Here is a 20,474-nt window from a genome sequence, read left to right as displayed (position 1 = left end):
AACATACAATCATCATACTGACAATTGTCAGTTCTTTCTATTAAGAAGCCATGATATGACATGGCTCTTTGAAGCAATCCACTAGACTTTTTTAAATCTATCCCAAATTAGCCTTTCAAGCTAACAGCAAACTGACTTCATTACTCTAGTAAGTGTCAGGACAAAAACATGTTGAAGCAACTTGTCCAAGCAGCATACAGAGAAGCATTAAATGGACACTCATTCCTGAAAAACACTATCAAAAATTAGTGCACTGGAAAACATGTAAGGCGCTTCAAAATTGGTATCTGCAAGAAGAGATGCAGGAGCAAACTGCCTAAACCAAATACCCAAAAAATCCCTCTCTCTTTCTCCTCTTCCAGTGTAGACAAGCCTTCATTTTACCCACATAATGTGTCCTACTCAAATTGGTTTTTTAAACTTTTGTAGGCAAACTTATTTGGATTCAGGCAAAAATTGTTATTGTCTTTATCCTTTCTTTATAAGCAATACTACTTTCTGTTCATCTCATTACAAATTATTAAAAATACCCTCTCTGGTAATCTTTTATGCCTAGGGATTACAGAGAAGCCTCAAACTATTTTAAAACATAATAAAAAATCACATTTTTGCTGTACTAATAATCTTAGGGCTTATTCTCTCTTTTCATGTCAGATCTTCTGAGGGATCTGCAATTCCACTCATTCCAGTAGGGGGCTGTGGCAAACAGTGTTATGGGACTGGAAACTAAGTATATTTTAAATATTTCTCCCAAACACTGCAAAATGAAAGCAAATGAAAACCTCTGAGATCAGATGCTAATCCCCTACAAAGAAATGCTGGTAATAAAAAAAATAAAATACCTCAAGGTTTTGTGGAATAGTGGAATCTTGATCGTTGGTGGCCTCATTGCCATCTTCTTCAATTTCTAACTCTTCTAATAGTAATGGCACTTCTTTTTCATCAGAAGAATTCATGTGGCTGTTAATATTTTCAGTTTCCTCCTCGCTGTTCTCAGTATCTGTTTCTGATGGAGGGGCGCTTGGCTTATTCTCTAAGTCTGGCTCTGGAGCATCTTCCTTGTAGTTCTGTTCTGGTAAGCTCTTGTCGTGTAAAACATCCTTTACTGTTTCAGAAGAAGCTTTGCCACTTCCAGTGTCATAACCTTCGATACACGGCTCCAGGTAAGCGTTCAGAACTGCTGATATAGGGACATTATAATGTGGGTAGTAAAAGAGATCATGGGGTATTACAGATACTTTGGAAGAACTGGGTAACGCTTCAGCTGAAGGCTCAACTTCATCACAACTGTCCAGGTCATCTGGAGTTTTAGGCACATCTGAGAGAGAGTCGTCAGATGTTTCATGCTGTGTAGACAGTTCTTGGCTTTCGAGATTAGAACTATTCAGTGAACAAGGGCTTGTTTCTGTTGTCTCGAAGGCAGGTGATTCCTTTGTATGTTCATCTTCTGGATGTTTCTGTATTTCCTCATTTAGGAGATGAAGAACATACTTATGCGTATCTTCTTGTTTTGAGGTATCTTCTGGTAAAAGAATTGAAGACTGGGGTTTGCTCTCTTCTACTTTATTAATAGAATCATCTGTAAGTATACCTGAAGTCCAGGATAATGGACTCAAAGAAGAAGTATTGGCTGAAAGGCTCTTAGTTTCGTTGTCATATTCAGTGGGGGTTTCTTTAGTTAATTCTTCAGAGTATTCTTCAAAAGAGTCGACAGAATTTTTCTGATCTGTCAGAACAGTTGGAGAAACGTCATTGTTCTGTTTCAGTTGGTCATCAGAGATGCCCCCTTCACCTGACACGAATTTATCACTTAGAACCTCCCAAGAGGAACTGGATTCAAAACTGACAGATCCTGTGATTTTCAGTGAGGTAGGCCTCTGAGGCTCTTCTTCAGGTGTTTCCTGTGAATCACCTAACACTTGACTCAATTTCCCATTACAATTTTCAGCAGTGGTTTCTGAGGGGATTCTCTCAGGGATGTCATGAATATGGACCTTTGGAGGAGCAGGATGACTCCTCTCATGATTAACAGTATACATGTTTTCTTCACTTCCAGTTAAAATCAAGATTTTGCCTTCCTTTTCTGACGGTGTGTCTTTGATGTGGACGTATGTGGACTCAATTGGAAGCTCCTTGTCAGGATCTGTAAAGTCTTCCTATAAGTGATGATACACCATTAAATAATAAATCCTACCTCAAATACCATTTTACATTTCCCAAGCACTAGGGAAAGAAGAACTACCTAGCCCATCACCCCATTACCTTCTAAATGGCCAATTAATGACTCACTTCTTTTGAAAGTAGGAAAACTAATTTGGCAACTCAAGTGCCTTGAACAAAGCTCAGTGTCAAGAGGCCACTTGTACAGGAAGATCAGAATGCAGACAAGCCTAATCCTCAGTTGTTAATGTATTCATCTCTCCCTGCTGCACCTGTGGAGACAACTGACGGCTTTTTGACATAATCTCAAACCCTAGGAATAAAATAAATCTAACAACTCCAATAAATGCACTGTGAAATGTATTAATATATTAGATTATTTCATTGCAACAGACTGTATTAAAAGAAAGGCAGGTTTTTTTCTGTGTCCATTAAAACGCCAACAAGTCTTAATGTCAGCAGATCTTACTGCTCATCTAATTTAATAATAACAATTAGATTATTATAATAATTTTAATTCCAACGACTTTAGTAATGCCCACTAATTTTATCAGCTACAAAATATATCCCAAGTGGAACCTTCAGTTGAGAAATGAGAGGAAATGCCTGTTTCTGCAAAAGATCTTTGGCAATCCCTGGCACTGTCAGTCCCCACTTAATCCTCAACTCTTAATTTTTGCATTAAAGTCCTAGTTGTTTAAGCTGCAGTTTATTTCATGCTTACAGTGAGCGCTTTTGAGTATTGTATTGAAAAGATTCAGCCTGTGGTATCTTATCTCAGTGGTATCAGGTGTCTCATACCTGCTAAATTCAGATTGATCATGGCCCTCAAACTTGGGAAGATAGAATTTAAAATTAAATGCAAAGTTCAATGAATCATCATAGGTGAACAGATAAATTTCAGCCTTATTTAAGACAAATACAGCAAAGTGGTAGAGTCCTATGAAACCAGTTCTAACCTCTGAAAGTTACAATTGGATGTAAATGTTTAAAAGCACAATTCTACCTACAGCATTTAAGCAATCGCCAACGAAAGCCCATTTCACTGGATTTAACCAAAATGTGAAAAATTAAATCCGAGTTTGTTATTTTAAATAGCTTAGAAAGAAACCTAGAAAATAAATATCTGGCTTTATTAAGTACACCAAAGCAAATTAAAGAAATGTGATATAGGAGAAAACACATACCCCTTCCAGCTCCGGGAAGTGCTCCAGAAATTGTGCCACATATGTGACGATTGACTGCTCATCAGGTGATTCCACCATGATATCTATGGAGACAGACAAAAGGGCCTTGAGCACACATGGCTTTAAAACACTCTTGCAGAGGAACAGATCATCAGACATTTATCCTGCCTTTGTGGTGAGAGAATTAACAGCTAACAAACACTTTTCTTTTTCCAACAGATAAGATAAATGCTCTCCACTGCTGATGGCACTTGACAGAGTTCTCAACATCTTGTTCACATTAGTTTTTTCCTATTTCCAAACACACAGCAAATCCCAGTCAGGGTCCCTTTTCATCCACCTTTGAACTGTCATTTATGCTGTTGTCACTAGACAGTTGAGTGTTGTTGAGTGACAATACAGAGGCTTATTTGTGGCAGGATGGCCCAGTCTTCTGACATGTGACCCATGAAAGTGCAGTTGGGTTTTCAGTAATAACATCAAGGCCTAATACCTGTCTAGTAGAGTTCAGTAAAAAGCACCACAAGAAATCCACTTACATACATATATTTACATACATACACATATGCTTACATTTAAATATATAAATATGTGTGTGTATATATGCATTGTAAAGTGAAAACTGGGAGATGCAAATGCATTTGAACATGTATCTATCCATTTTCCTGGTACAGCAGCCTTGCACACTTTATCATGAAGGGACACTTAGTCTCTGCAGGCTGAGGGGTAACAAAACAGTGCACTGAGACACCCTTAAGCACAACAATTAATGCCACCTAGAAATGCAGATGTCACATAACATCCAAACATGAATCAGCACCAGTGTACATAGCTAAAACCATGGTAAGATCTCTGTCCCCAAGGAGCTTACAAATATGACCACCAGCATACAACTACAAGCCACTGACCAATTCATTTCTATTTTTCTAATCAGTAAGCTCAACACACTGATCACATCAACAGCCTAATCACTGGGAGGTTTTTGGTAAGTATCACAATGCAATATTCATGAATTCATTATAGTTTGAATGTTACCCAACAGAGCCGATGTAGGTGTTTTACCTTCTGGTTCGAGGAGCCGAGGAACACCCAGCTTATTCTGTGCTATGCTGAAAGCATCCTCCAGGTTTTCTCGTGCTGATTTCTCCAGTGCTTGCTTCATGTCCACCAAAGTGCAGTCTATGGCTTTTATGATGGCTAAGAAAGCAAGGCCACTCCTCCAACTGCTGGTAAAGTCCTGAACTGCAACACCGTACCTAAACAGAATTACATACGGTTTACAGGGGTGGTTGTGTTACAAAATCCAAAGTAAAGGCTCCTAAAAAAGTTCAAAGACTCCTAAAAGTTAAAACTGAAGGTTGCTGAGCTGCACTTGTCACATTTGAGATATTTTTGCATTTTAAAATGCAAAAATACAGCCAGAAAACACACAGATTCACAAACTGGATTGGTGTGGCTAACAGCTGACATCAACCTGCTTGTAGGAAGCAGTTAGTGAAAACAAAGCCCTCAAGAATTCAGCAACCACAATTAACATTCACAAAACCAAATGTCTCTGTGAATCCCATTTCTGTTGCTCTCTAGCATTTTAATGCCATAGCTTGGGAAAACTGCCAAGATTTAAATATTTAAACACATAAGCATAAATGATTCACATTCCTATGTACTTGGCCTTCTATAGCAGAAAATTTGCCAAATGCAAATGATGTCAGCATATCCAGAAACCACAAGTTTATGTCCAAAGTTTTGGAGGAAAAAACAGCCATCAAACTTGCAATGAAATACAGCCCCAGAATAGGAAATTCTGCACAGATCATGGGATAACAGTATTATAACGATGCTATTATGTTTTTATTAGTGCAGTTGCAAGAACAATTTTCTCCGATTAGATGTTTTCGATATGTACTCTTTGACTGGGCTGAAAAGTCTATGGCCTTTACTTCTCAGGTCCTCGCTGTCCTTGTATCACCTCCCTGTTAATGATGATATCAGCATTATTTTGGGACTAAAACTCTGCCTCCCCTATGGTCCTCACTGGCATCAATGAACTGTGGATTTCAATGGGACAACTTTATCTGCTCAACAAGCACCCTTAGCTTCACTGGAGATAACCAAGAGATGATGTGGTCCACAGGACCAAGCATTTAAGGTCTAAATTTTTGTCTTCAACACTAGACACAGAAATTTGTGTTCAAAAGCAGATTTGGACATACAAATCAACAGATAAAAATGCCAAATATTCATCTAACCAACCTGTATAAGTAACTTTGACCCATGCCTTCTTTAAAACTCTCTGCCAGTCATTGCTTCAGATAACAATATATATAAAATACAGTCCAAGCATTTGCATGTGCACTAGATATCATACACTACAGCTTTTTAAACTGAACAGTAACTCTGCCAGGATAAAGCATTACTAGAAAAAATGCTTTGGCAAAAGAACCACCTTTTTTATGAAAGAGAAGAGAGATGTGTTGTGCAATGGAAATGGACTCAAATTTTACAAGTTTGAGAGAAGTGACTTAAGTTTCACCACCTTCCCCCTTGAATTCTGAGGAATTAGGAGGTCTAGTAGGGTCTCTGTCCTTCATGGCACTCTGCAGCACACAGAGAAGCTTCCTCAGGGCTGTTCCTTAATTTAAAAGGCTGTTGATAAAGTCTTTCGATACATTTATTTTTTCAGTTCACCCCTTGGTTATACCTAGCCTTTAATTAGCAAAAGATATCGAACAGACTGCACGAAAGCCCAGGGGTATGGGGAGGAGGGAACGCTCCTGTTTTAAACAGCACCAAGCAGGTTAGTGGAAGTTAACATTTAACACTCAAACCATGAAGCCAGCAGCGGGCTTCAAGGTCAGACAGCTGCTGTAGACACACGGCTGTACTGAAACACCCCCTGCAGGGACCCTGCGCTCACACAGTAACAGACCCACAGGGCAGGACAGAGAAAAGAGACCCAGCTTCGAAAGGGCAGGTGGCAAGACACAGTTTTATACAAGGGTTTGTTAACTTACTTTCTGGTTTTCCTCTGAACCCAGATTAGAAGGGCCCTGATGGCTTTCCGCTGATCCTTCACTGTAATAGACATGTTTCTCTCCACGCTGGGAGTGCTGGGGGATGTGTCTGACTCTGGACCACTGGGCCCAGAGGACAGGCTGGAGGAGGAGGAGTTCCTGTTGAGGTTGCCTGTCAGCTCCTTAATCTGTAATAAAAGGCAAAACACACAATGCTCTGCTTTATCACGGGCTGCATGGTGTCCTTCTTTACATGCAAACTTTAAAGAGATCAGTGCCGTAAATGAATTTTAAGAGGCAATTAGAGTCCTGTCCATTTTAACTCTCGGCTTGTATTGCACAGGTGTGACAGCAGCAGCAGCCCAGCTGGCAGCCCTGGGCAACAGAAAAGGCAGGGTACTGTTCAGGCTAAACTGCGGAAATTCCTATTAAACAAAAAGCAAAGAAACAGGTCCTTGAAAGAAAAGTTAGTTTAACTGAAATTGTTATCTTCACAGGAGTTGCTTGTGTGAAATATTTTTAGTCAAAAAATAGTGAACTGCAGTAGCATTCCTGTCCTTGGTCAGCACTGACATTTGAGTTCAAATTATCCACTCTGCTGATTTTGGATCCCCTGTGCCCTCTGCTGCCAGGGTGACAGATCCTGGTCGCAGCATCTCTGCCTGGCCAAACCGGTTCTGTGCAGCACTTGCTCAGCCCGAGGAGCTCAGCCAGGAGAGAAGCCCCCATGCAAATTCAAGATCACTTTTTTAACCTTACAACCATTTTTAAAATGAGACCAAGAAAATGAAAGGGCCTCACAGTCTTACAAGAGTTGCAGAACCCTCCCTCCATCTCTCTCCGTCCATCAGAATTTGGTATTGTCTAGAAGGTAATTTTCAAACTATGTGTAGATTAGGGCACAGTTTTAATATAAGCCTGGGGCTAAATCAATTTTCAGGCTCAAATCAGTTTTGTCAGTTCCCAGCCCTTTGAGATCTTTCATTCACCAGTTTTGAATTTTTGCCATGTTGAGTAAGTCTCCAGAGATCAGTGATTCTAAATGGAATTTCCCACCACATTGGACCAAATCCAGAAAAGGTTATTGAAAATAAACTGTGACCTGGAACCAAACCCAGGACATTGGTTCAGATCCAGGGAATCTGGAACAGAACCCTGAGAAGGCAAGGAGAGAAAGCAAAGTAGTAATCTGAATCTCTAATTCAGGTCCAAGTCAAATGAGGGTTTAAATTGTCTCCAATTTACACCAAAATAGGTCGAATGAAGTAAAACGAAAGCAGCTGCAAGTATAAAATTAGTGTATATTAGGAGGGTAAACCTCAGGTTTGCTATGATTAATTATGTTCTTTAGGACTAAAAATCAATTTAAAAATCAGTATTCAGCTGGAATAGATTGATACCATGAAGACAGTTCACTTATGAGTATTCAAATTTTATTACCTGAAAAAACAAGATTATATTCCATATTAGTCCAAGAACCAGAGAGGAATTTCCATCTGCTATTTCTGCTGCATCGATGCTAACAAGCTTTACCTGTAGAAGAGATAAATCCAGAGCCAAATTCAAAAAACCAAGGATATGCAAAAAATGCACTGAGACTACTGGATATGTCCACAGCACTTCTGCCACTGACTGGCTGGCCAGTAAGCAATACTGAAATCTTGTGTTAAGGATAATTTTCCCTGATGACAATCACCCTGCTTCTGGATCTGAAGGCCCCAGCATAGTCTGCAGTACAAAAGTGAACCCAGTTCTGCAGTCCTGGGATCACAAATGCATTTCCTCCATATAAAACTGGAAGAAGACAGGGCCCACTACAGTGGATCCCATTCCTCTTTCTCACTTCTCATAGAAAAATTTAACATCCTAAGATCCTAGTAAGGTCTGCTTACTTCTTTTTTGCTACGCATCTTGTTCCTCCTTGCTTATCCCACCTTACATAGCTTGTCACAGAGTTCCGATTAAATCAGTGAGCAAAGGATAGGGTTGCCTAATCCAAGCAAACTCTAGACTTTCCCACAGAGGTTTTTTCCAGCTGATAACACCAGGATGTTATTCTCTTAGACAACACAGACTTGGTTTTGGCAAAGGTCACAGGGCAGGGAGGAAACAAGGAAGTTGTCAGTACTGCAAAGGCACCAGGCCGAGTTAAAGCCCAGCATACAGCCCATTTATCTCGGAGAAATCCCGGACATGGTGAATCACTCAGCAGTGCTTTGCCCTGCTGCCCCAACTCAACAGAAGCCTATGCTGACGGGTTCCACTGTGGTTTAATATCTAACCCTGAAGCTCTTGGCAGCCAAGGCATTTTGCCAACACTTTCATCACCACCCTTCACTAACCGGTTTGGTTAAGCTGAAAAAATGAAAGCAAAATAGCTTTTTATCTAGTGGTCTGCACAACATTTTCAATCTTAGCAAGAAGACACCTCTAGCTGTCATATTTCAAGGCTCAGATTTCTTGCTAGCTCCAAAGTATTTGGCATGGGAAAACCTTTAAGACTTGATGCATTTGAATAGCACTTTCTCCACAACAGGGAGCAAGTGGCTTTTATCATTAGACTGCTCAGTGTGAGCTCTGTCCTCTTACTGCTGCTTAAGCTTGTCACCCAGCTCAGTAGAAATACTCTGCTGGTAATACCAGCTGCTGGTATTACCTGTCAGCAATATTAAAATATTGGCTGCTTACTTTTAAGGGAACAAGAAATCCATAGAAAAGAGGGTTTAGCACTCATAATTAAAAGGCCACCACTACTCAAGGCTCCTCTTGCCTGGCCTAGTTCACTGAGGTTCTAGGTTGTCCCCTGGTGAGGTCCTGGCAACCAGATATGCTTCAGCTGCAGCTCTGCAATGTGCTGGTACCAACAGAGAGAAAAAAAAATCTCATCTGCCAGTGGGCCTTAGCTAGTTTTGGGTAGAAAGCATCAACTGGGAAACTGTTAAGAAATATGTGAACATGTAAAATATTTTTCCACAGTTCTATAGTAGGATGTGTAGATGTACATATTTAGGGCCAGATCAGCCTCTACTGATGGATTTTCCATACACCTGGAAGTTCCTAGACTACTTGACCTTTCTACATCTCCTCCTGAGGAAAAAGGCAAAGGATGTTAAACCTCCCACAACACAGGGGTTATAAAAGATGTACTAAGACCTCACATCATGCTCATTCCCACACTGGGGTTTTCAGCAACTCTCCTGCAGGATCTCTGGAGCAAGAGTTAAGCTCAGTGCAGGGAAGCAGCAAAGTGGCATCAGTTGTGTTAGGGCATTCCATGCAAGGCAGGGTTCTGCTCCTATGCTCATTCTCAATCCCCCTCAGCCATTAAGATAAACCTTACTGCAGTCCTTTATAGGAAATAGCTCATTGTCTCTTTCTGGAAGATCTGGGTATACGACATATATGAGTTGTTACATGGCTGGGACTTCTCTTGGCCCCATTACTTCTCAACATTTTTCAAGAGCAGAGAGTTTTCAATACACAGGCCACTTCAGCAAGGCTTTGGAATAAACCCATGTTGGGAGAAATTAAAAAAAGGAGTGAATAATTTCAAGCTACCGGGCCTGATCACTCTTGGTCACTCACAACTTTAGGAAGTGATGCTGCAGTACTGCCACACTGACCATGAGGGAAGTTATATCCCCATAAGGTTTTGATTCCTGGAATTATGCATCTATGTCATGTTCCCAGATTTCATTTTCTCTTGCCTTTGACTCATTATCAGCTGCTGCAGCAGTCACTTCACCAGAAAAATACATGATTTGTAATATTCAAAGTATTCCCCACAAAAGAAAGTCACCTACCTTCAGCGTAACTGAAGCAATGCCACTAAGACCCAGCTCATAAAAATTATTTGCATTTCTTTTTGTTTTCTTTTAATATGGCTTTCCTGATCCTTTAATCTCATTGAACTTTTACACATAAAATGAACAAATAATCCTTGTTTTAGGCTCCATAGGTGTTCTTGTTGCGCATTTTTATGTGGCTTTTCAGCCTTGCTTCTGAAAGGTAAGTAGTCTCAGCCTCTTTAGCAGTACATTCCTCTTACGTACATGCAGAATATCCGAGTTTACTACAATTGCAGCAATTGCAACTTGCAACATACATCAGGAGAAAAATATTATGACCAGCCTTTGGAAATACTCACATTACTGTCCTCCAAGAACTTAAGTGCTTTGGCTATGTTGTTCAAACGAAAAATGCGATGGGTTGAAGATTTGTATTCGTGCATCTAGATAAAAGAAGAGCCACAGTGTTTAAAATGGTGGAATTATTAAGCAGGTCATACAAAACTTAAAAACCTACAAGCACTGAGGCAAAATAAAGCTAGGGAAATCTACCTATGTAAAATTATTGCCATCTTTGGTGAGCAGTAAAATGCTTCAACTACATGACCGTAGCAAAACAGGGTTAGCAACCAGCTTTCCTGCTCTCCAGATGTTATCACTCTCTTGGACCTGCCCATTGATTATTTATGTAATTATTCCCCAACCATGTTCAGTCACAGGATCAAATTTGCCTGAAAATCCATAATAATAGATTTTTTTTGTCTTGAATTAAATAAATTATCCTAATTAGGAAGTACGAGCAATTTTCATAGCAGGTACAGGCAGGTGGGAGGCAAAACCCCTCACTTTGGCAGAAATGAAACAGATTTTGCATGCCTGTCGCTCTGCAATTCCACTTTGGCACACTGTTTTTATCACATGTATACAGAAACACCTAACAATAAGTTTGGCCAGCTGACCTTGCCCCCTTCCCTGACCTCCTCTCTGACCTCCTGGGGCATAGCCTATGGTTTACCATGACGTATCTCCCCCTTCAATTCCTTTCCAGTCTGGCTCTCAATGCAATCTGTGTGAAGACACATAGAGACACTGCTGCTTCTGCTGCAGCTCTGCAAAACTCCTAGAATATTAAAAAATAGGTGGTTCTGAATGTGTGACCACACATTCAGGGGCCTTTCCTGCTGCAGAAAGCAGGTGGTCAGTCACTACAGAGCATCACCAGGTGATCACAAGTGCATCTGCAGGGGTGGGAGCAGGCCCCTCCTCTTGTCCAAGTCTGATACACACACACAGGAGAGTCCTTGCTGACAAGATTGATGGAGAAAGAAAACATTAAAGTCAATTGTAACTGGGCTTTTATATTTGCACTGGGTGTTCCATTTCTGGTATGTGGAACTTTACATAGCTCTTATAAAAAAAGGAGGAGAGAAAAAGGTTCTGATTAGTGAACCTTTGCCCTGCTAATTTAGACCATATTAGTAAGACTAATGAAAACTGAGGGGTAGGAACATTAACACTGATCACACACCATTTACACCTCATTGTTATGTATTTCCTTGAAATCTTACTGCTCAGGGCACCAGCCTGTAACATAAGGAAATTACAAGAAAGCTGCTGAAATTCGTATTACTATACCCAAGACATGGCACCAAATGCACCCTTACTCCTTGGATATCCATATATTGTTGCTCATAACATACCAAGCTCCCTCCCTATGGAGGTTTCTCCCTCTCTGTACATACCAACTTTTGTCCTGACAGGACTTCCAGGAGCGCCATCAAGATTTTTCCATCTTGTATATCAATAAACAAGTCTTTCACTTTCAAAGGAGGCTTGCACTGTGAAGAAAAGAAACCAAGTAGCTTTTAAAGCGGTACTGTTTGATAAGTCACCACGATTTCAGAGAGTCAGAAGGAGAATTTTACAAGACAGAGATACTAGAAGTAAATCATAGCCTACCAGAAGAAAGAGCTGACTATTCTTCACAGCAGAGGCAATTTTGTCCTCTGGAATGTTGGAGCTAAAACTGAGATACTGAACTCATGTAATTGAGATCAGACAAGGACTAATTCCATATTTCCCATAACAGAATCTAACCCTAACTACTCTGCAAAGAAATGACCACCCAAGGGTTGGGTGCTGATCCCTCAGACTAAGACAAGTCTACCAGATGCAAATACCACTTAATACAGAAATTAGCTTGTGATCCAGCCACAATGCCCTGTCTCCTCTGAAAGGTTTCTGGTGTGCTATTCTGCTTCCCCGTATTTTCTAAGTACTTTAAATAGCCACTTCTTGTATTGTGTCTCTTTCTTCTCAGCAAACTCCTCCAAAGGGAACCATGACCTCACCTCACTGAGCTGTGGGATGATTTGTGTGCTGTGAGGCACACAGCCAAATCAGCTCAGCCCTTAGGGGTAGTGTTAGCTGCAGCAATTACACTCTCTTCAGGTGTCACTCGCTCACGTGCCCCTAAAGAGCCCAATCTTTTTATCTTTGGATGGGCAACACACTACTGTTTCATTAAGCACTACTCCTGGCAAACCCAGACCACACATTTTATTACTGGTCCCTAATCTAGCCAAGAGTACTAAACAGTGCTCCATGAAAGAAAGCAATTCATTTATTTCAAAATTAAATAACCTATCTGAAAGCCTCAAACCCAAACCTTCTCTATTCCTTCAGTACTTAGGGCAAGAACAAACAGAACCCAGAAGTGCAGATTACTCCCAAGTATCCCATGACCAGCAGAGCCAGATCCTCTCAAAAGATGACCTAAGTGGGATGGTCTGCTCCAAAAGGAGACACGCCACACCATAAGTTTCCTGAAGAAGTACAAGAAGACTTCCTTGCTGCCTCTGAAAGGAAGAAGCCACTCTGCAAGAGGTGCTTCTTTGAGGCAGAAGACAGAAGCCACCTTTCTCAGTGAGTGTCCTCAGGGAATCACCTGTAATTAGAGACAGCTTTGATGAAGCTCTCATTATTTACATGTGTATGTACTATTTACATGTATTATGCCACTTCCAGGAAAAACATTAATATAGCAGAAGACTTTTGCCCTTTCTCCAGAAAGGCATTTTGCTCTGTTGAATCAGAGAGGAAAAAAATTTGTATGCACTCCAGAGAAAGCTGACCTGCCCGCAAAGGTTCTAAGTCTTCATATGCTTGGCACAGCAGAATTAACAGCACCCTACAGCCTTTTTCAGGATATAATTCCTTCTGTAAATCAAGGACCACCCTCTACAGTCACATATTTGACAACCCTTTCTGACAACTTCCAAAACTGCAGTTAGTTTAAAGCCCTAGAGCCTGATTCACAAAGGCATCACGTAACACTGTCTTCTTTCTGAGAGGCCTTTGGGAGCAATTGCTAGTCAAAACATTCCTAGCTAGCCGAATTCTGATTTTCCAGTGAGTTTTAAGAGGATCCCTTTATGCCTTCAGCAACACTCACTGCACAATAGTGGACTTAGGCAATATTTACATGATGCCTTTCTTCTAAAATCCCTTTACTTTCCTGTGTCTGAAATGCAGTCACTTCCCAAGAACTACAGGAGCTAAACTTACAGTCAGTTTGGGGCCCAAACTTAGACCCATTCCATTCTCTTTGAAATTTAACCACAGATACTAAAGCATTGTGAAGCTCAAACACTGGTCTAACTTGGGACTTGTCTAGATCGGGAGCTGGTCTTGTTTCTTGATCCTGCACTAAGCATTGCTACTGTCTCAGTAATATTAAGGTGTTTTTTTTCCTCTTTTCAACCGCAACAGCAGGAAAAAGGTTCTCAGCATGACAGACCAGTCAGGAGAGTTAGTACTTACCTGCTATTAATAAGAACAGTAAATTGGGTTTAATAGCCATATTATGTTGTGATTAAGAAACGACTAGAGCTTAAAGATATGAAGGGATGTCCAAAAATTAGAAAATTAGTTCTCTGATGGATATGTGGATATGTGAAGATCCCATCTTACTGCGCCTCACAACATGGCTGACAAGGAATTAATGTTTTCCATCTTCACATCTGGGATGAAGACGGGTTCTGAAGAACATCTGTCTTTGGCCGTGATGCCTCAGATGTTCAAACTTCCAGACCAGGGAAGAACACAGACATCATCACCAGAGCAGCCTCAACCACATCTGATTTTATGTGGGAACAATCTATGGGAAAATTCTAACCTCATGGTAACAGTCATTAGCATTAAAGACTTAAATGCACCTAAGATGAACTGAAGCTACCCAAGCATTGATTGTGCCTGAAAACAAATTTTAATTTAGTCAGAAACAGGCTTTAGCTTTCCATCACCCTCCTCCAGATGTGTCTGCATGCACAAAAGTCAACTTTGTTTCCAAATTTTAACTCCTTTAAAAGGAGTTAACTGCAATCTGTCTATGGCTATATCCTTGTATCCCAATATCAAGACTGTCAGTCTTACCTTTCCCAAATGCAGGTTTATCCATCTGGTAAAGGTCCTCTTCTGTACATTTTCCCGTTCCACTATAAATATCAGAAACATAAAACAGCACTTAAGTTTCCAGGAAAGGGAAAACTGGTAGGAAATTTCAGAAACTGATACACAAAACAGAATTCGTGAGAGCCCTGTGAATAAAACAAATATATTCCAAACCAGCAGACATAAGTTTAAGCTACAGGGTTTTATTCAATTTCTTTGCCCAGACATGAGCTATACGCTTGTAGATGCATTTTTAAAGGCAGGAGGAAGGAATCTCTCTTAGGTTTGCAATCTTCAGTGCTCAGCTTCTGAGAGGTGAACATTTATTTGTGTGCTGTGCACACAGTGATGTCATCCTCTGAACAGGCAACTTGACCTTTCTATGTGAATTTATAGAATTATTGCTCTGACACCCTCATGCAAATTGGGCTGGCACAGATTCCAAAATACTTACTTGCATGCACAAGGAAACAGGACCAACACAACAATTTTGTCTTCATTCTTATGAATGGAAAAGCCTCATCAAATCTCATCTTCCCAGTCTCCTAACCAGTACATTTAAAATCAAAATTCCAAGTCCCTAGATTAAAGAATAATTTTATTTATGTTGGAATAAGACGAGGAGTTCTTGTTTCTTGCCAGAAGTGCTGTATGCTAGGTGCTGTACAAACAGTTCTCAGGCCAGCTGAAGAGTTTTTAATCACATCTGCCATTTCCTGAATCCATTTCCATAGTGAACTACAGCAAAAGTGCAAGGGGAATCATATTACTGACCAGCTTTCATTTACCTTCTAATATAAAAAAGTAAACCATATATTTAATATAAATGAAGTAGACTGTCAAAGTAATATTTCATTTTAAAGACAATTATTCTCAAGTGGTTCTCAAGTTTCACTTGAATTAAGGAAATCTGGCAATTTATGAACAAAACCCATTAAAACAAGTTATATGCTGTATTTCAATTTACTCATAGAGTATATCAAATATATTTTAAAACCATTTTGTGTTTCTTCAGCTCTACAAAAATAGCTAACCCATCTACTGGGAAATCACATTCTGTAAAAGTTTGGCTTGTTTTTATTGGTCAGACTGATTATAGGCCAAGCAGTAGCTTCTGTAAATCAAATTTTAATATTGTTCTTTTTGATCATTTTAACTGAAGGGTCAGCAGCCTCTAATCATATGTATAATTGTTTTCCTTATTTTGATGCATTGGAATAGAGCTTTCAGCATGAAGCACATCTGTCACTTTTAAGTCCTCTTATTCCATAAAACCTGATTTTATATAAGATTTGTTTTAAAAAAGTCATTACCCCTTAAGTGCTTTAGAAAACATGGAAAATGCCAAACTAATTATTGCTGTTGGCTTTTCTTTTAAAATGTCTTAGAAGAATGTGCACAGATTTGAAACAGCTCTCTACAAATGAAACTGTAAATTATATTAGGATTCCAGAGTATCTGTAAAACACCCACAGCATTTACCACCTACAAATCCCAAAGTACAACAAACTGAGAGACGTGTCACATATTTCTTGGGCTTCCCTTCCTTCACCACCTTGACCCCAGAACTGGCTTTCCATGCACTCCCACAGCCAAGGGCTGAACAGAAGTGCTACGTGTCACCCAGGGTGTAACTTCCACAATTGATCTGCTAAAATTAACCTTGGAGGGTGGGTGGAGGTTAATGTTTAGCCAGAACTTCTCCCAGATATACTCCTTTCTGTTCAAACACAGGTGTTGGTGCAAAGGGGAAGGCAGAATAGACACAACAGCTAGCAGTAGGCAATGGGGCCACCTCTTACACTTGTCTGAAATGCTCAGGAATGCTTGGATGGGCATCAGTGCCAGGCTTTGGGAAGGAAAGGAGACCTTATCAAATGGGCTGGATATACAGACTTCCAATGTCAACCAAAACCAAAGTGGAAACACAGAGGGTACACACAAGCAAATATAATGTTTTCTGGTATCATCAGAGCCTTGGTTTCTTGTCCTGTTTTTCACCAGTCACTTTGACAACCTTCATTTTCACAGTAAATAAGGATGCAAAAGAGAGCTGTGTTTATTTACAGACCATCCATAAAACTGAGCATACATTAGCTCCTAATTTGGCTGCAGAAATTCTGCCCTGATGCAAATTAGGAGTTGCACATATGCCTCAAAGGATGGGTGAGCCAAGCTGGTATGACTGCTTTGGGAAGCTCACACACCAAAAAAAAAAAAAAAAAAAAAAAAGGAAGCACTTTTTATACATGGACAGATTTCTGAGATGAATCACTGAACATTTCTATAGCAAACAGCCTCTTTCCAGGAAGAGCAATGACTCCAGAATGGGCACTATTTGATTCTGTAATAGTCTAAAGCAAGAGTAACTGGACGGGAAGAGGAAAAGGGAGGAAATGTGTTTATAAAATCCCTAAGGTAGACAAACTCTAATGCAGTCCATATGCTCAATGGCAGAGTTAATGGGAAAAGTTCAGCACAGGTATTTACTGATGTGTGCCTTTAACTACTATTCTTCTCCAGCTTTGTGGACCTCCCAGTTTCAGTACGGCCCCTCTTCTCCACAATCTTTTCATTTAAGATGATTGTAGAGACTCTATAAACTTTATACAGTTTCTATAAATTAAATAGAATCTTTTTTTCTCCTTCACACCTACTATGATATAAAAGTGAAGAAAATCATTCAAGTCTAAAGTTCCTATGCTTATGTATATAGTTTACTGAAACTGCACTGTGTTTACTGGGCAGCTAGAGAGCAATAACACCATTATAAAATAATTACACCCACATATAGCTGGCCTGCACACTAATACCGTGCTGGAAAAGAAGAATTCCTGCTGTGAGGGTTGGATTGAAAGATCTAATGCTGGAAGGTAGTAAAAGTTAGGAATTGCCATTTTCTTTCAGCTCATACCTTGACATAACAGCAAAATTACACAGAGAAACTTTGACCACCACACAGAAGTTGGGTCTTACATATTCTTCCAATAAGCTCAACTGTAACTTGTTTTCACAAGAGGGTTGAGGACGTTGCAGAGGCACAATATTAATATCAAAGTGCATGTGTAAGACACTGACAGCCATTAGCTGCAATAATTTAGAGGGGAAAAAACCCCTAGAGAAGGAAGAGGTGTGCTGTTAGGATGATGAACCTATTCCATAACCCACACAGTTCTTTGCCCCCCACTGTGTCCTAGAGGACAGGAATTTGGCGGAATTTGGCTCAGCCCCAGTATCTGCACCTTAGTAAGCCTGCAAATAAATATTCACAAAGATACACTGCTTTGTCAAGTCTTATGGCAAAGGCAACTAATTTGTCAAAGACTAAAACTAAGCTATTTCAAAAACCACTTGGGCAGAATTCAAGGTTAAGCTGCTAATGCTCAAGGGAGTTCAGCTGCTTTCCTGTGTGGCACTATTTTCTTCCCCATTAGTCTAGAAATTCCTCAGGCATTTACCAACGCCATTTTTTCCTCTCTCAAATCTCCTCAGAGGTCATTACTGTTGCATCACCTACAGGAAGCCAATCCCTAGCAGCCTCTACATTCAACAGCAACTTTGAGATAGCAAATATTGATTTGCTTCTAAATACTATTTATTCTGTTGTTGTAGAACCAGTTATGAATAATCCTCTGAGGCACACCACGGCAGGGCTGGGCACATCAAGGAACTATGAAATGTGGAAGTTGATTTGAGTGGAACACTTGTCAGTATGTAATTACATAGCTTCAGAAAACTGCTTGATTTGCATGTATGGATATTACTCCCAAAGCAACGCATAAGGACACTTAAATTTGCTTCCAAACCTATTAGCATTTCATCTAGGATATCATCATCAGATGACGTTAAAGCCTTCACAACAGGCCAAGCTGGCTTTTAGATCCACTTACCTTCAACTTACCTTCCGGACATCTCGCTAAGTACCAGCTTTATAATATGCACAAAAGCCAGCTTCCTTGTTTCTACCACAATTTACAACCTCTATAGATACAAGATATACCTGTTATTAACAAGAAGCAAGTTTTCAAGATGGTAAATGATGGTGTTGGCCACCTAACTGTGAGAGAGCATGCTTTAACTGCCCTTGGCTTGAGAGGCCCATATTCACTTCATAAGTAACCAGTGGCCACCACAGAACCAGCTCATAACATGCATGGCTCTGGAGACATCCTAGCATTTGCCAAAGAAAATGGCACTTCTTATTACACAATAAAAATATATGGGGAAATGTATGATAATTAAACACTACAGCCTAACTCCAAAGTGGAATGTGGTTCAGACACCCTAAGTCTTGGGAAATGCAAATTCCTCTCCTTCTGCCTTCCTCACCCCCAAATCCTCATTCACACAGTTAAGCAATCAATCAATTTCTAGTGAATACACGCTAAACAATCTACTTTTGAACTACAGGCCAATAAATAAAACGAGAACTGGATTTTAAACTTGACTTCATAGTATTCCTTCACTGTGACTCAGCCTAGGTATTTCTGATTACTAGGCAACATACTATCAAATCTGAATACTCTCTTCTCTGCAAACAATGCCCATGAAGGAAGCCAGATTGACATCTTAGAAAATTGGTTTTACCTCAGATTGCTTATTTGCGATGCTGAGGGATGCAAGTAATTGCTTGCAGGCAAATAAAGGCCATTCCATTAGTTACAGTAAGTGGTCAGGCACTAGATACAGGATATTGATGCCAGACACCAGATACTGCATCTGACAACTGTAAGGAAGCACAGATCCTTGTCCGGGAGACCTTCTACTGTTCAAACATGACACGTGGGACAAAGTTTAAATGCAAACAACAAAGACAGGGCACATGCAAGCAACACATCTGACATGGGAAGGCTGATTAAAGGTGTGCTGTAACAAAAATAAAAGGGGGGTGAGCAAGGGAGACTGGGTGGGGGGTAGCAACTGACAGCAAAATAACTGAGAGTAGAAGATTAAACATGTAAATTAGGGCAGGGAAAAGCACAATTAAATTTTCCACTTTTGTTTCATCTCAACACAGAGTTACATTAAACACATTGAATGCTCAGAGACTTAGTCTATATTATATGAGATGAAAAAATATCTCACAACATAAGACAACATATAGGAAAATACATTCCTCTCATGTATATGGTGCAGTTCAGCAACACTGCTCTCTGAGTACTCAGTACTTGCATGTAAAAATCTCCATATTTGTAGGAGTGTGAATTTTAAAGGCATAATCAAAGAATAAGGAATAATTTTATCCAAATTGCCCACAAAATTCATTTTACAAGCTTCTGAATTCCTGTGAATTCTATATTTTCCTTGTGCTTAAGAAACCCCCAAACAGCTCAGAAGATTAATATAAATTTTCTGTTTGATCTATACAGGGGTTGAAGACTTTGTTGTGTACCATATGCCAATTTGATGTAATTTGGAGCACATGAAATATTAAATCTTAAAAACTCTGGTTTAAAGGAAACATAAACTACACTATATAACATGAGTCTGCTCTCAAGTTACCTCCTATGAAACAGGGCCTCTAAGCCTTCCAGATGAAGTTGTTAAGTTAATTGTTTGTTGAAACTGACCCATTTATTAGGGTCCTTATTAAATTTCTATGGCAGGTGTTGAAAGCTTGAGGCTTTTTCATTCCATAGAAGTTGCAGAGTCTGAGTCTTACTGGTTCAAAATTCTTTAAAGCTCAGGTTGGTCCTGCAGAACACAAACATTGTAAGATCTCAGGCATTACATTTTCATTAGCTGCAGCTAAATAGGTTTCTTTTGGAGTTCAGTGTCTGGTTATAGCAAAATATTTACTGCTGCAATTGGTATATTGGGATTACATGCACCAGACAAATATTACAGGATGAATATGAGATTTCTAAAAAACT

General features: G+C 39.9%; 1 protein-coding gene and 1 long non-coding RNA gene across 2 annotated transcripts in view; both read right to left on the bottom strand.

Annotated features, from left to right (window-relative positions):
* LOC126651012 (uncharacterized) overlaps positions 1-20,474 on the bottom strand; it is a 292,912-nt gene that overhangs the window by 11,524 nt on the left and 260,914 nt on the right. The window lies entirely within an intron of this gene.
* The window catches only part of CLMN (calmin), a 72,060-nt gene that overhangs the window by 8,360 nt on the left and 43,226 nt on the right, over positions 1-20,474 (bottom strand). The window contains exons 2-9 of the mRNA XM_050336473.1: positions 14,584-14,645; positions 11,892-11,987; positions 10,509-10,592; positions 7,802-7,894; positions 6,362-6,549; positions 4,410-4,603; positions 3,348-3,430; positions 843-2,156 (exon numbers count right to left, since the gene is read on the bottom strand). Coding sequence (XP_050192430.1) covers positions 843-2,156; positions 3,348-3,430; positions 4,410-4,603; positions 6,362-6,549; positions 7,802-7,894; positions 10,509-10,592; positions 11,892-11,987; positions 14,584-14,645 — 2,114 coding nt within the window. The remainder of the gene's footprint in view (positions 1-842; positions 2,157-3,347; positions 3,431-4,409; positions 4,604-6,361; positions 6,550-7,801; positions 7,895-10,508; positions 10,593-11,891; positions 11,988-14,583; positions 14,646-20,474) is intronic.

Source organism: Myiozetetes cayanensis, unplaced genomic scaffold (assembly GCF_022539395.1).
Source record: "Myiozetetes cayanensis isolate MyiCay16 unplaced genomic scaffold, myiCay2020 scf6-25, whole genome shotgun sequence".
NCBI classification, from domain to species: Eukaryota; Metazoa; Chordata; class Aves; order Passeriformes; family Tyrannidae; genus Myiozetetes; species Myiozetetes cayanensis.
This window is presented reverse-complemented; position numbering and strand designations above follow the sequence as displayed.